General features: G+C 41.8%; 1 protein-coding gene across 1 annotated transcript in view; it reads right to left on the bottom strand.

Annotated features, from left to right (window-relative positions):
- The window catches only part of LOC109841692, a 42,443-nt gene extending 27,136 nt beyond the window's left edge, over window positions 1–15,307 (bottom strand). The window contains 1 exon segment of the mRNA XM_020410639.1: window positions 15,176–15,307. Coding sequence (XP_020266228.1) covers window positions 15,176–15,283 — 108 coding nt within the window. The 5' untranslated portion in view covers window positions 15,284–15,307.

The following is a 17,259-nucleotide window of genomic DNA, read 5'->3' as shown; positions in this document are numbered from 1 at the left end:
ACATGTTGACCGAGGTGGTAACAAGTAGCAAGTTTTAGTATTGCTTAGGATTGATTCATATCAGCCCGTGTTGATCTGCCCAAGAGGGCATGGCCATTCGGGGCGGTGATAGGGTGAGGTGGAGACTATATGGATAATAAATTTTTCAGAACTACAGTTAGCTTGATCTCGGTCAAAGGGTACATAGGCAGTCATCGTATAATGGTGCAGCTGGTTTTGACATGGTTTGGTATTTCAGATCTCTCTTGTGATGCTTGTAGCGTTCTTCTAGTGTTCACCCAAAATTTAAGGTTTATAAAATGATGTACGAGGTGGAGAATTGTGAACAGACATCGCGAGAAGGATGTCTCGTCGGCATGGCGCATGGACACTGCGAGACACCAAAGGGTGTCTCCTCGGCATGCGAGACACCCTAAGGTGTCTCGGCACCCGAGACACCTCAGGGTGTCTCGAAGCGGGCTTTCCAGATCGGTGCAGATCTTTTCCAGATTATTTTTTGGGCCCTGGTTTCTTGGTATAAATAGGAACCTCGTCCTAGGGTTTCAAATTGGGGGTTTACTGGCTATAGCAGAGAGTTTTAATAGAGTTTTTTTAGATCTAAAAGGTGAGATCTTGAGGAGAGAAAAGAGAGAGAACTTGGAACGATTGTACAAGAAAATGGTCATCTTTTCTTGGGTAAAATCGAAGCCTCATCTCTTTGGGACGAGCTTGCTGGTTGCGCAAGTCGTCGGTGTTCTCCATCATAGTGGAATCTCCCTTCACCCCCTCCCGTGGATGTAAGCAAGTTTGTCGAACCACGTAAATCTCGTGTCTTCTTTATTGGTTTTTGTGTATTCGCCATTACTTGTCATTCCCTCGATATTCAGATCTAGAACTGATATCGGGAATAGTGTATATCTCACCTCGCTGAGATATTCACTTCTGTTCTTGTTTCATATTAAAACAGGAACATCAAGGTTGGCTTCACTTTTGTGAAAAACAAAAGACAGGGCTTTCTCTCGAGATGATTCGCTTCTGCAGAGAGTGGGTGTGACGATCCCCCAACATTGTGAATTACCTTAGACTTAATATCAGTTTTCACAATAAATACACATACTTATATTAGCATAGGTGATAAAAGCAATTTTAATTTTTACACAAATACATATTGTGTCAGGCACGCATCGCGTGTGGTGGAGTACTTAATTAATAAAAACAACTTTGTCTTGCACCTAACAAATTGGGAAGAAGTCAGGCTAAACATAGAGTTAATGACCCTTAGGTAGAGATTAGAAATTAATTTTTTACCCAAAAGTTTGAGCTGTTAGATATTAGTTTGAAGTTCTATTTTAAACTCATCAGTTTTTGTATTCAATGCAGGACTATATCCACATATGAATAATCTTAATTAACACAAGAACCATCACTTTTTAATTAAAAAAAAATCAAAGTAGAATAGTTAGTGCAAGATAAATTTGTTTATTGGTTATTGCAATATGGGGGATAAATTGGGATAAAGTTTAGGAAAATGGTTTTAGGTGTTACTGGTTGTGCTCGAGACGACGGGGACAGTAACTTTTGATGTCCTTGCTTTCAAGCCAATACCTTTTTCCATATTTTCTATTTCTAATTAATGACGATAAGAGGAGAGGATTGGATTGTATCAGACTTGACCTTTCTCCGTAATAGATTTCTTCTATATGTGGACTGCTGAAGGTGATTTTGGAGGTGGAGAATAGATGTTAACTTGATATATAGTGTTGACCTATGGCCTAAATAATTTGCACTTTTAGTTTTTGAGTAAAATGATTCTCAATTAAAAAAAATCATTTTCTTTAAATAGTCAAATATCAATTAAAAAATTAAAATATATTTGCTTCATTACTTGCCTCTAATTAACTCCTTTTGACGGTCCACAAGGTCCTAAGTGCAGATTTTATTAGAACGCCTCCATAGAGTAGAGTAATTTATACCATTTAGAAGTGATTAGTTTAAAATTTTAACTCTTTTCTCTATAATGTAAATTGTCCTATTCCTATAGAGATGCTTCTAATTAATATGTCCTTATTCCGAGTTCCATGATCTTTTTTGGCTTACAAAGTCGCACATGAAATAACATGCCAAAAATTAATGTGATGTGTCATTGTCATTGTGTAACTCATTCTTTGCTAGTGGGCACGTTGGAGAGAAGAGAAGAGCAGAGTGCAGCGAAGTAGGGAAGGAAATCCATTCAAGACTTGGTTGCACAAAACAAATTTACAAGAGTTTAATGGTGTTTTGAGTTTGTTTTTTTAAGTGTTTATGTAATATGGTTTTCGCAGTACATCATTTTTTAGTGGGCAAATTATCAAATCGGCATTCTTAATGGGACCCATATTTTTCATATGGTATTTTTTTACACGCGATACTATGGAATTAATTGTTAGGATATGTGAAGCCTAACTATCAAGCATACCCTATACTTCAGAAGAGAAGAGGAACAAAGTTGGAACAGGATGAACAGGATCGACGATGGCAGATTTCAAGCAAAAACGACGAAGGAGACAGTTTTCTGCATCGCGGTCGACCGGCCATGGCACGGCGGTCGACCGACGTCGTGCACAGCTGGGTGCACAGGCCAGGAGCTCATCGCGGTCAACCGAGCATGGCGCTGCGGTCGACCGGCAAAAGTCCAGAGAACAAGCCCAGTCTGCAGTCAGCTTCGCGGTCGACCGCACATGGCGCTGCGGTCGACCGCCCAAAGTCCAGAGAGCTCGATCAGGAATAGGATTAGTCACGGTCGACCGCACGTGGTGCGGCGGTCGACCGGAGTCGGGTTTTGGCCCAATTTCGAATTTTAACCTGTTTTGTTCTGTTTCCTTTTTTATTGGTTAAACCCTTAAGTCTATAAAAGGGTTGATTAGGGCATGATGTAAAGAGACGAAAAATAGTGAATTTTTCTCCTGCGGCGGTCGTGGACGTAGTTTCTCACATTGAGAAGCGAACCACGCAAATCTTGTGTGTTTGACATTGTTTGATTTTTCTCTCTTCTCTCCTAATTCTCTATTTCCAAATCGCATCAGGGGGGTTGTGCATCCCTAACAAGTCGTATCAGAGCGACCAGATTCGGCGCGAGCGATTTGAGGTTAGAGACAATAGGATCTGAGAAGGAAACATCCAAGATTGAGAAGTTTGATGGAACAAACTTCGGATTCTGGAAGATGCAGATGGAGGACTACCTCTATCAGAAGGATTTATACCTACCATTGAGAGAGAAGCCGACGGATATGAAAGATGCGGATTGGAAGCTATTGGATCGAAAGGCCCTTGGAGCGATTAGGTTGACCTTGTCTAAATCAGTAGCGTTCAACATCAAGAATCAGAATACGACGGCGGATCTCATGGCGGCGTTGTCTAGTATGTATGAGCAGCCATCTGCGGCGAATAAGGTACATCTCATTAAAAAGCTATTTAATTTGAGGATGTCCGAGAGTCGGAAATTCAAGGAACACCTGAACGAGTTTAACGAGATCACGGATTAATTAAATTCGGTCAATATTCAGTTTGATGATGAAATCCAAGCCCTCTTGATACTTGGTCAATTGCCCGACAGTTGGAAGGGCACCGTTATCTCGATCAGTGGATCATGTGGCAAATCAAAACTGAAGTTTTCAGAGGTGATGGATATGATTATGACTGAGGAAATAAGAAGACAAGAGGAAGGGATTTCTAATTCAGGGTCGGCCTTGAATCTTGAGGGCATAGGAAGAAACAGAAACAGAAATAGAGGGAGTAGCCGAGGAAGATCTAACTCGAGGAACGGAAGGCCAAAGTCCAGGAACCGCAAGGGCAAGAAGGAGATCGATTGCTGGAATTGTGGCAAGTTTGGCCACTATGAGAATCAGTGCCGAGAACCCAAGAAGGATAAGGAGAACAAGACTGAAGCGAACGTGGCCTCAGGAGAATCAGATGATGCCCTAATCTGTTCGTTGGAGAGTAAAACTGAATCGTGGGTGCTGGATTCAGGAGCTTCATTTCATGCTACCTCAAATAGAGATTTATTTGAGATCTACATTTCAGGAAACCTAGGAAAAGTCTATCTTGGTGATGATCATCCTTGTGATATTGTTGGCAAAGGAGTCGTGCAAATTAAGCTCAATGGGTCTACATGGAAGCTGAGTGATGTGAGACATGTTCCTAGCTTGAGGAAAAATCTGATTTCCATAGGACAATTGGCGAAAGAGGGATACGTATCAACCTTTGCATGTGATACATGGAAGGTTACAAAGGGATCCATGGTTGTTGCCCGTGGTACAAAGACGGGATCTCTCTACATGACGATAGATGCACGAGGTTCCATTGCAGTGGCTGAAGGCAGTGAAGACTCAAATTTGTGGTACCAGAGGCTAGGTCACATGAGTAGCAAAGGCCTAAAGGTTATGCAATCGAACGAGAAGTTACCAGGTTTGAGATCGGCTGATATTGACCTATGTGAAAGCTGCATTCTAGGGAAACAAAAGAGAATAAGCTTCAAAAGGGTTGGCAGAACTCCTAAAGAAGAGAAGCTTGAGTTAGTTCACACAGATGTGTGGGGCACAGCATCGGTTCCATCCACCGGCGGAATGTTATATTTCATGACCTTTATAGATGATCACTCGAGGAAGACTTGGGTCTATTTCATGAAACACAAATCAGAAGTGTTTGAAGTCTTCAAGCGATGGAAGGCTATGGTTGAGAACGAGACCGGTTTGAAGATCAAGAAGCTTTGTTCTAACAACGGCGGCGAGTATGAAGACTCAGAGTTCAAGAAGTTCTGTTATGACAGCGACATTAGATTAGAGAGGACAGTGCCAGGTACACCCAGCAGAATGACGTAGCAGAACGCATGAACAGAACATTGACTGATAGAGCCAGAAGTATGCGGTTACAAGCAGGTTTTCCAAAGCAATTCTGGGCAGAAGCAGTCAACACAGCTGCCTACTTGATCAACCGGGGACCATCGGTGCCTTTGGAGTACAAAATACCTGAAGAAATATGGTGTGGAAAGCAGGTAAACCTTTCTCACCTGAGAGTATTTGGATGTGTTTCATATGTACATCTGAGTGATCATGCTAGAAGCAAACTTGATCCTAAGTCCTTAAAATGTTTCTTTGTTGGCTATGGCGGCGATGAGTTTGGCTACAAGTTCTGGGACGAGCAGAACAAGAAAATCATCAGAAGCAGGGATGTGGTCTTTAACGAATCAGTCCTCTACAAAGACCGTGATGCAGTTCAGCCCACTAGCTCGATGCAGAGTGATCCTACATATTTCGCTAGTTCTGATGAAGAAGAAGAGATGATGGATGAGACCACTTCAGAGGGGGCAGATGAAGATGGAGAGATTGTTTCCCCCGTTAGAGAGTTGAGGCGGTCAGCTAGAGTTCCCAAGCCCAATCCTAAGTATCCATCACTACAGCCAAGAGCTCATCTCAATTACCTACTTTTGAGTGACGGTGGAGAGCCAGAAAGTTATGATGAGGCCCTTCGAGTGGATGATGCGAGCAAGTGGGAGCTCGCCATGAAAGATGAAATAAAATCCTTGGACACCAACAATACATGGGAACTTGCGAAGCTACCAACGGGGAAAAAGGCCTTGAGCAATAAATGGGTGTACAGAATCAAAGAGGAACATGATGGTTCCAAGAGATACAAGGCCAGATTGGTGGTTAAAGGATTTCAGCAGAGAGAAGGAGTTGATTACACAGAAATCTTCTCTCCAGTAGTCAAACTAACTACCATCAGAACAGTCCTGAGTATTGTTGCAGCTGAAGATCTACATCTCGAGCAGCTAGATGTAAAGACGGCTTTCCTCCACGGTGATCTAGAGGAAGAGATATATATGCAGCAGCCAGAGGGGTTTACTCAGAAGGGAAAAGAGAAGATGGTATGCAGATTGAAGAAGAGCTTGTACGACCTAAAACAAGCTTCAAGGCAATGGTACAAAAAATTCGATGGATTCTTGCACAGGAACGGCTACTCCAGGTGCAATGCTGATCATTGTTGTTTTGTCAAAGAGTTTGACAAGAGTTACATCATCCTGCTCCTATATGTCGACGACATGCTTGTGGCCGGGTCAGATATGAGAGAGATCAAGAAGCTGAAGAAGCAGCTGTCGAGTGAGTTTGACATGAAGGACCTAGGCACAACAAAGCAGATATTGGGAATGAAGATCAGCAGAGACAAACTCTTAGGCACACTACGACTATCTCAGGCCGAGTATATTCGACGGGTGCTTGAGAGATTCGGGATGAGTGGTGCTAAGGCCGTCAGCACACCGTTAGCTAGTCATTTCAGATTGACTAAGGAGCAGTGCCCCGAGACTGATGAAGAGAAAGATTACATGGCTAAGGTTCCTTATGCTTCAGCCATCGGAAGCCTTATGTACGCCATGGTATGCACGAGACCTGACATTGCCCATGTAGTGGGAGCTGTGAGCAGATTTATATCAGATCCAGGAGAGCAGCACTGGGAAGCAGTAAAGTGGATTCTGAGATACCTGCGAGGTACTATAGAAGATTGCTTATGCTTCAGGAGAGGCAAGTTAGTCCTGCAGGGTTTTGTTGATGCAGACTATGCTGGTGAGATAGACCAGAGAAGGAGCACTATAGGATATGTATTCACTTTGGGCTCTACAGCTATTAGTTGTGTTTCTCAGTTGCAGAAGATCGTTGCTTTATCAATGATAGAGGCTGAATATGTTACTGTGACAGAGGCAAGCAAGGAGATGATATGGTTGCAGGGTTTCTTGGAGGAGCTGGGACAGAAAAGTGAGAAGAGTGTCCTACATTGTGATAGCCAGAGCGTAATTCATTTGGCAAAGAATCCCGCTTTTCATGCAAGGACCAAACACATACAGGTCCGCTACCACTTCATAAGATCAGCGTTGGACGAGGACATGTTAGAACTTGTGAAGATTTAAGGAAGTAAGAACCCAGCTGATATGCTTACCAAGGTTGTCACTATAGAGAAACTGAAGTTGTGTTCAACTTTAGTTGGCCTCAGCACTTGATGGTACGGAGGCCGTCGCCGTAGAGAGAGCTAAAAGAGGTTGATAGTTAGTCTCCAAGTGGGAGATTGTTAGGATATGTGAAGCCTAACTATCAAGCATGCCCTATACTTCAGAAGAGAAGAGGAACAAAGTTAGAATAGGATGAACAGGATCGACGATGGCGGAGTTCAAGCAAAAACATTGAAGGAATAGGAGCTCATCGCGGTCGACCGGTCATGGCGCGGCGGTCGACCGACGTCGTGCACAGCTGGGTGCACAGGCCAGGAGCTCATCGCGGTCGACCGAGCATGGCGCTGCGGTCGACCGGCAAAAGTCCAGAGAGCAAGCCCAGACTGCGGTCAGCTTCGCGGTCGACCGCACATGGCGCTGCGGTCGACCGCCCAAAGTCCAGAGAGCTTGATCAGGAATAGGATTCGTCGCGGTCGACCGCACGTGGTGCGGCGGTCGACCGGAGTCGGGTTTTGGTCCAGTTTCGAATTTTAACCTGTTTTGTTCTATTTCTTTTTTTTTTGGTTAAACCCTTAAGTCTATAAAGGGGTTGATTAGGGCATGATATAAAGAGACGAAAAATAGTGAATTTTTCTCCTGCGGCGGCCGTGGACGTAGTTTCTCACATTGAGAAGCGAACCACGTAAATCTTGTGTGTTTGAGATTGTTTGCTTTTTCTCTCTTCTCTCCTAAATCTCTATTTCCAAATCGCATCAGGGGCATTGTGCATCCCCAACATTAATATCAAAATTAAAACCAATCTTGTTATTTTTTCTACTAAGAAATATATAAATTTGGTTATTTTTCTATACAACATAATATCAAATTGGCATCAAAAGTTTATGTTAATATTATAATCTCCAAAATGAAAAAAAAAATGTATACCATAATGAAAATAAGGTACTACTCGAAATACTAAGCTCATGATTTAATCGTTCAATTTTTGTCTTGCTATATGGTTCGTTTTCCTTCTTGTCATGTGTCTTTAACTTGAGAGAATTTTTTCTCTCCACTTGTTAGTTCATTTTCTCCATCCGATCTCCTCCACTCACTCCACCACCCCAACACCCAAAATTTCCTTTCAAACCAAATTTCTTATCTTGTTACTCTTCTCCCCTCCTCAAACACCCTTATCACACCATGGTATAAGGTTTTTGTTAGTCTAAAGTGTAGACCCAAAGTCGAGACAAGAGCTGGAATCAAAACGACGAAGAAAACAGGCAGACAAATCCACGGTCGACCGCGAGTCTTCTGCGGTCGACTCCGAACAGGCACAGGGGCTCAGGAGGAGCTGGATCCGAAGATGGTCGACCGTGGCGGTCGACCACACAAATCTCTGTAATTGGTTTTGGTCTCAGGTTTTGGTTCGGTCGACCACTGCGATCGATCGCGAGACCTGCGCGGTCGACCGCCATGGTCGACCGCGACACAGTCAGCCAGTTTCCTAAACCATTTGTGATTTTGTTTCTACCAGAACTCTATATATACCTTAAACGATTTTTAGGATTTGTAAGAACACGAAAAAGAGAGTTTTTTTTACTGTAGAAAGAGAGAGAATCTCAGAGAGATAAACCCCTAGTTTAAGAGCTTGTATTTCTTCTTCAATTAATAAAAGAATTATGTGGTGTGGCTCCCGAGGACGTAGGTACGTTGTCGAACCTCGTTAAATCTGTGTGTTCGTCTCTTTTACTCTTTTATAAGTTTTGATCTAATTTATGGTGAATTTCCTACTTTCCTACTTTCAACACAAGGTCCGGAAGGGCAAGGGTTAGATTGATTGTTTCAAATCCCCAACAACTGGTATCAGAGCTTCGTTCAGCAATTTGTGTGAAAACCATAATAGAGGAAAACAAATCAAAGATCGAGAAGTTTGGCGGTTTAGACTTGCCTACTGGAAGTCACAGATGGAGGACTATCTGTACCAGAAGGATTTGTATCGCCCGTTGATGGGCAAGGAGAAGGGACAGAAGAAAGAGGAGTCAAATGGTGATTAAGAGATACTGGATAGGAAGGCTCTAGGGTAAATCCGTTTGTCGCTCACCAAATTAGTAGCCCACAACATATTAAAGGAGAAGACGATGGTGGGGCTTATGGAAGCGCTCGCGAAGATGTACGAGCAACCGTCGGTGGAAAACAAAGTGCATCTCATCAAAACTCTTTTCAACCTCAAGATGGCAGAAGGACGGTCCTTCACGATGCACCTCAACGAGTTTAACATGATTGTTGATCAGCTTATCTCCGTAGATATCACGTTTGATGACGAAGTGCAGGCCCTATTATTACTATCGCAGTTGTCGGATAGTTGGGCAGGTTATGTGACGGTAATCAGCAATTCGGCGGGGAAAGAAAAGTTGAATTGAGTGAGGTGGTTAGCATGATTCTATCCGAGGAGGTTAGAAGAAAATCGTCCAAATCAGAAGGTTCATGTTCAGCTCTAAGTTTCGAGCAGAGAGGCAGAAGCCAGAAGAAAAGAAACCAAAACAGGAATCATCGAAATTAGTGAAGAAGAGGTCAAACTCGAAGGTTAGGCCTATCAAAGGGAAGTGTTGGAATTGCGGGAAGTAGGGCAATATATCTTTAGTCTGCAGGAGTCCAAAAAAGGATACGGGTGAGCAGGAGGCTCATATTGTGCAGGACGCCTTGATCTTTGCTATGGATAGCGACTCGGATTCTTGGGTCATTGACTCAGGAGCATCTTTCCACGCTACTGCTAACAGGAAGCTTCTATAGAACTATGTAGCGGGGGACTTTGGAAAAGTGTATTTGGGGAATAACGAGCCCTGTAATATTGTTGGAAAGGGTAAAGTGCAGATTCAGATGAAGGACTCTAAGTGGACCTTAAAGAATGTGAGACACGTGCCAAAACTAAAGAGGAATCTTGTTTCGGTGGGACAGCTTAGAGCAAAAGGCTATGTTTCGACATTCACAGGGGATTCGTAGAGAATCTCCAACGGTACGATGATAGTTGCTCGAGGCAACAAACTCGGGACTCTCTACCTCACCTTACATACGAGTGACACCCTAACAATTAAAGCTAGCAAAGAGAGTACAGATTTGTGGCACAACATGCTAGGACACATGAGCGAGAAGGGGATGAAGATCTTACATTCACAGGGAAAACTGATCGGGATCGACTCCGTGAAAGTCGGGGTTTGTGAAGACTACATCTTTGGGAAGTAGAAGAGGGTTAGTTTCCAGAAGGGTGGAAGGTCACCTAAGGCTCAGAAGCTAGAGTTGATTCATACAGATGTATGGGGTCTAGCCAGCATGTCTTCTTTTGGCGGTTTGAGATATTATGTCACCTTCATCGACGATCACTCGACGAAGGTGTGGGTCTACTTCATGAAGCACAAGGCAGAGATGTTTGGAGTCTTTAAGAAGTGGAAGGTCATGGTGAAGAACGAGACAAATCTGAAGGTAAAGTGTCTGAGATCAGACAATGGTGAAGAATACGAGCAGGAGGAGTTCAAGAGGTTATGTGCAGTAGAACGGTATTGCAGAGAGGATGAACAGAACCTTGACAGAGCGTGCCAGAAGTATATGATTACATGCAGGTCTACCTAAGACATTTTAAGCGGATACGGTGCATACAACAGCTTAACTTATTAATCACGGGCCATCAGTTCTATTAGATTTTGGAATTCCAGAAGAGGGTTGGAGTGGAAAGAAGATAAATCTCTCACACTTGCGGGTATTTAGTTGTGTGGCTTATGTTCATAGCAGTGACCATGTCAGAAACAAGCTAGAAGCTAAGTCACAAAAGTGCACATTCATTGGATACGACATTGATGAGTTCGGGTATCGCCTTTGGGATTAGAAGAACAGGAAGATCATCAGAAGCAGGGACGTGATATTCAATGAGGAGGTGATGTACAAGAACAGCCAATGATAGCCAAAGCAGTAGGAGCAGCATTTCAGATACAGATGGGTCTGAGTACGTGGATATAGAAGAACTTCTAGATAAAGGTGATGATGTTTATTCTGACCACAGAACGGGGAGAAGGCTCTAGGTGCAGAAGAAACTACACAGGGCATGGAGCTTAGGAGGTCATCCAGGGTACCCAAACCAAATCCCAAATATTTTTCATCTCTTGACTACTTATTGTTGACAGATAGGGGTTTGCCAGAGTGCTATAAAGAGGCAATGCAAGTGAGTGAATCTCAGCAGTGGAAGCATACGATGCAGGATGAGATGGATTCTCTACTCACTAATGAGACATGGGAGTTAGCCCAGCTCCCTGCACAGAAGAATGCCTTACATAACAAATGGGTCTATCGGGTCAAGCAAGAGAGTGATGGAAACAAGAGATTCAAGGCCAGATTAGTAGTGAAGGGTTTCAACAGCGGGAAGGAGTGGACTACACAGAGATTTTTTCCCCTGTTGTGAAGCTCACGACCATCAGAATGATATTGAGTTTGGTAGCTGCAGAAGATCTCTTTCTTAAGCAGTTAGATGTGAAGACTGTCTTTCTTCATAGTGACTTAGATGAAGAAATCTACATGAAACAGCCTGTTGGCTTCATTGAAGAAGGAAAGAAAGAGATGGTGTGCAAGCTCAAGAAGAGATTATATGGCTTAAAACAGGCTCCAAGACAGTGGTATAAGAAGTTTGATAACTTTATGCAAAACAATAGCTACAAAAGATGTAATTTTGGATCATTGCTGTTATTTCAAAAGCTTCAAGTCCAGCTTCATTATCTTGTTATTATATGTTGATGAAATGTTGGTAGCAGGACTGTGTTTAGAAGATATAAACAGTTTGAAAAAGTAGCTAGCAAAGGAATTTACAATGAAGGATCTAGGTGCAGCAAAGCAGATTCTAGGGATATGAATCAATAGGGATGAAGCTGAAGGGACGTTGAGATTGAGCCAAGCAGAATACATTAAGAAGGTACTTCAGAGGTTCAATATGCAGGATGCTAAAGTTGTTAGCACGCCCCTTGGAAGTCAGTTCAAGTTATCTGAGGAGTAATCACCCAAGACAGATACAGATAGAGAACATATGAGCAGTGTGCCATATTCTTTGGCCATTGGGAGTCTCATGTACGCGATGGTTTGCACGAGGCCGGACATCACCCATGCAGTGGGAGTTGTGAGCAGGTTTGCAAGCAATTCAGGGAAGCAGCATTGGGAGACCGTAAAGTGGATATTGCGGTACTTGAGGGGAACAACGAACAAGCCACTATGTTTTAGGAGGAATGAGTTGGTGCTGCAGGAATACGTGGATGTGGACTTCGCCGGTGATCATGATACGAGGCGAAGTACCACGGGGTATGTTTATACCTTAGCTAGCATTGACAGTAGTGAGCTGAGTCTCACGTCTGCAGAAGATTGTGATTTTGTCTACAACCGAGGCTGAGTATGTCGTGATGACTGAGGCAAGCAAGGAGATGATCTAGTTGAATGGGTATTTGGAAGAGTTGGATCTGAAGCAATGGAAAGGAGTTCTTTATTATAATAGCCAGAACGCTATACCTCTTGCCAAGAATCTAGTATATCATGCCAGAACGAAGCATATCGACGTAAAATACCATTTTATACGCTCGCTGGTTGAAGACGGAAAGTTACATTTGATGAAGATTTTGGAGAGTCAAAATCCGACGGACATGTTGACGAAGGCAGTCACCATTGAGAAACTGGAGTTGTGCGCAACTTCAGTTGGCCTTCACGAGCAGAAAACAAAGGCGGAGCCACACTACGAGGATTGGCGAGATCGCTGGGATATTGTTGATTGAAGAAATGATTTTTCGAGGAGGGGAAGATACACGCGAAGAAGGGGAGAGTTTAGGTGAACTCACTGCAGGCACTTTGGTCTTCAAATGGGAGATTGTTAGTCTAAAGTGTAGACCCAAAGTCGAGACAAGAGCTGGAATCAAAACGACGAAGAAAACAGGCAGAAAGATCCACGGTCGACCGCGAGTCTTCTGCGGTCGACCGTAAACAGGCACAGGAGCTCAGGAAGAGTTTGATCCGAAGGCGGTCGATCGCGACGTTCGACCGCACAAATCTCTGTAATTGGTTTTGGTCTCGGGTTTTGGTTCGATCGACCGCGAGACCTGTGCGGTCGACCGTCACTGTCGACCACGACTCAGTCAACCAGTTTCCTAAATTGTTTTGGATTCTGTTTCTACCAGGACTCTATATATATACCTTAAACGATTTTTAGGGTTTGTAAGAACACGAAAAAGAGAGTTTTTTTGACTGTAGAAAAAGAGAGAATCTCAGAGAGATAAAAACCTAGTTTGAGAGCTTGTATTTCTTCTTCAACTAATAAAAGAATTGTGTGGTGTGGCTCCCGAGGACGTAAGCACGTTGTCGAACCTCGTTAAATCTGTGTGTTCGTCTCCTTTACTCTTTTATAAGTTTTGATCTAATTTATGGTGAATTTCCTACTTTCCTACTTTCAACACAAGGTCCGGAAGGGCGAGGGTTCGATTGATTGTTTCGAATCCCCAACAGTTTATACATAAACTAGGTCTCAACACATATACGACGAAGATGGTTATGTAGATATCTTTAAGAGAAGCAATTCTCATAATTTCTTTCTTGTAGTGGAGCACGTAATCATGTAATTCTTTTTCCCCCTCCTTTTGAAGCAGCAGCAAATATCGAATTAAAAAAGAGGGAATTTTTAAAAAAAATCTTTATAAATAAAAGAAAATACATAAAAGATTTTAATCAAAACTGGATGTATCCGTGTTCGTTTATGATAAGATAAAAATATTTGTACTGCCATGGCTTAATATATACAATATTTTTTTAAAAAAAATTGTAGGACACGGATGAGAATAAAGACATAACTAAATATGAATATCTGAACGTATGCATCAAAATCAGAATATTGAAATGGTTTGAACGAAAATTAATGGATCTAAGTTGAAATTTGGCTAGTGTGAGAATTTTGATCTTTTAGATATAGAGAGCGTATTGAGAAACTAAGACTTTAGAAATTTTGTTTTGTTCAGATACTATTATATAACATAGGCTTTATATTTTTCAAATTTATTTATATTTCCTTCATGTTCGCTTCATATTTATATATGATTTTCCACTATATATATTTTTGTGGACCTATATTGGTTTTATATCTAGTATCCATGACCAGTAGCATATACAAGTATGATTAGTACTATAGCTAATACATATGTTCAGTTTGCACACCTTTCATTGTGAGATCGAGAACATTGTCTAAGAAGCTCCTAAGTTTTACTCTTATTTTCAAATAAGCCCACATCTTTCTAATTTTGACAAGAAACCCCTAAGTTTTACCCCTCTCCTCTAAGAAGTTCTCAATTCTTTTTAAACAACTATAGGCCTCTAAGTTTTACGCCTCCTTTCTAATCAGTGCCCACTTTTCTGCTTTTGACAACAAAATCCCTAAGTTATTAAGAAAATTTGGGGGCTTTTTAGAAGAAGAGAATAAAACATAGGAATTCCAATGTCAAAAAAAAGAAAGTTAAGGGCCTCTTAGAAGAAAGGAGCAAAACTTAAAGGTTCTATTTGGCAAAGGTCTAAAGAAAGAGGGATTAAGGAGAAGGATTAACGTAGCTTGTCCATTCGATAACTAAAGGACTAAATTATTAACCTATTTTTTAGTTTTATTTTAGCAATTGTGATCAGTTTCAGTGTTTGAAAATAACGAGGAGTTTGACTATGTTTTTTATAAAGAGGGGGGTTAACTTTTAATCATTTTAAATATGAGTAAACTCATTATTTTGAGCGGTTAACTCGTTTTGATACCTCTATAAGGGTTAGCTCAACTCTTTTATGCATTTTTTTTCTTTTAGCAAATTATAGAGGGTTAACTCACTTTAACCATTGTATAGATTTTTTGTAATTAACCAGTTAAGAAGGGGCTAAGTCTCCTTAACCGCTCACTTAACCCGTTGCCAAATGGCACCAAAGGGTTCTTTGTCAAAAATTGAAAGTAGCCGTGTTCTTAGAAAAAAGGGATAAAACTTAGGAGCACTTTACACTATGTTTTCCGAGTGCTCCGTTATCAACAATGAGAAAAAAAAAAATCAACGTTATGATACTACAGTAGTCTTTTCAGTACTTTTCTTGTAGTGCAGAAGATTTAAATCCAAGAAAATAGTAATATCATATCATAGAAGTATAAAACATACCAACTCTGTGACTTACATCACATAACTGAGTTAAAAAAGCAATCAAGAACCGAACCTTGAGATCAAACTCTGATCTGTTTTGCTTCAAAATGTAGAAGAGAGCAAAGAAATCATCAGTGTCCACATCTGTATCCAATAGAATCCTTCTGGGGTTTGCATTCATTAACTGAAACAGTCCAATTACTCCAAGAATCAAACAGAGTACTCTAGCTCCCATCTTTCTTCTCAAATTCCTACATACAAAAATATTTGCAAAATGAATACAAAAATTAAAGTCAGAAAAAAGTTGAGAGAACTTTACACCCACATTCAGAGAGAAGGAGAAAGCTGACTGAGTAAAGAAATGAAGTTGGGAACTATATATAAGAGAGAGCTTTTAGTGTAACTAGTAAGTAATCAATGCGGATAAATCTAGAGGCTGTTAATTTAGGTTAGAAATAAAGGGGTTTATATATATGACAAAATTACACGTACGTTCTCGCTTCCATACATTACTCTTTTTTTTTGGTTAATTGCAGATAGACCCCTTGTCACCCCTGAGTAAATTATTTGACATTTTTATCCATAAAGTGAAAGCTGTTGCGTGCCGGGCAGATGCATGCTCGCAAACCAAACGAGTCGGCAAGCGATGAGAGAAGAACCAAACACGAGAGCAAGCCACAAATCAACGGCCAAAATCACACAAACACAGAGATATACGTGGTTCGACAATTGACTACGTCCACGGGGAGAGGATGAGAAGATTTCACTATATGGAGGAGAATTACAACGGGTTACAACTCGCACAAACTCTCAAATATAACCCTAATCAAAGATCTCAACTCCATCACAATATCTCCCTCTCAAAGTGCTCAGAACAATGCTAATTCTCTGGTTAAGAAACCCTAAAAACGTATTTCTATTTATAACAAAACATAATATAAAACAGGGTGGGAATCTGAAAACGCGTCTGCCATACCCGGGTGTGGCACGCACTACACCCCAGACAACATGACAGATTCTGCCACACCTGGGTGTGGCACGCACCACACCTGTAGCCTGCTGAATTTTATTGTCTTCTAACACTTTGAACAATTCAACGCTGTTTTCTACAATTCTCCACCTCGACGAAGTGTTCCCGAAACTGAGCTAACACCAACATGAGCACCAATGTGTCGTCTCGCCAAAACCGACTGCACCAATGTGGTTGCCTACGTACCCCCTCTCCCAAGGGATCAAGTCGTCCGTAGTTCATCCAAATGGTCTCAAAAGGCCTCAACAATCACGAATTTGTAATAAGTTTCTACAATGATCGACTTATTGCTCGGAATCACCTTTGTGAGCATATCTGTTGGATTATCTTTTTTGTGAATCTTCATAAGCTCCACATCTCCATCTTCAAGAACATTCTGAACGAAGTGATATTTGTTTTCGCTGAAAGTCGCATTCATCATTAATTTTATTAAAACTTTAATTGTTTACAAATGAATTCAAATAACGCAACTTTCTTGACACAAGATCCGTTTATCGACACTTGCTTGCGTGGGTTCTTTGCCGGTGCTGGGGTTTATCCGTGGACGATCGGGGATCGGATCTGGTTGTCGAAAAATTAATGGAGCTCCTACCTCACCAAAGAGGTATTTGTTTGAAGTGCTGAAATCGACCAAGCGAAATCAGTAGCTCTTCTCAAGATTAAGATAAAGCCGAATCTCAAGGAACGGACGTACGGGGCTTCGGATTATTCGAATGACTTCTCCTTTGTGCTGAAGTTCGTCGGGATCTCATTAGCCTTTGCTGAAATTTCGTACTCCTTGACTCTTCAATCCAGCAGCACCTCATCACCTTGATAAAATTCCAGATCTGTAAAATGAAGGTCTTGGGCTCATATTATAAGCCTCGGGTGCGGTTATTTGGATGAGAATGAGTGATTTGGCCTTATCTTTAGTTAATAACAGCCTAACTATGTTTGTTGATGATATCAAGTCAGTTGAGAACCCCTGGAATAGATAAATCCTGCGAAAACTGCTTTAAAACCGTCGAAAACACGTCCGGGGGTCGAAACAGCGCGACAGACACTGCTGACTCGCGGGCGGCGCGGGTCAGCAGGGTCTGACCCACGCTTACGCGGGTCAGACGGATCTGACCCGCGCTTGTCTGACC

The sequence above is a fragment of the Asparagus officinalis genome, chromosome 5 (assembly GCF_001876935.1).
Source record: "Asparagus officinalis chromosome 5, Aspof.V1, whole genome shotgun sequence".
NCBI classification, from domain to species: domain Eukaryota; kingdom Viridiplantae; phylum Streptophyta; class Magnoliopsida; order Asparagales; family Asparagaceae; genus Asparagus; species Asparagus officinalis.
The sequence above is the reverse complement of the archived record's forward strand: the minus strand, read 5'-3'. Positions and strand labels throughout refer to the sequence as shown.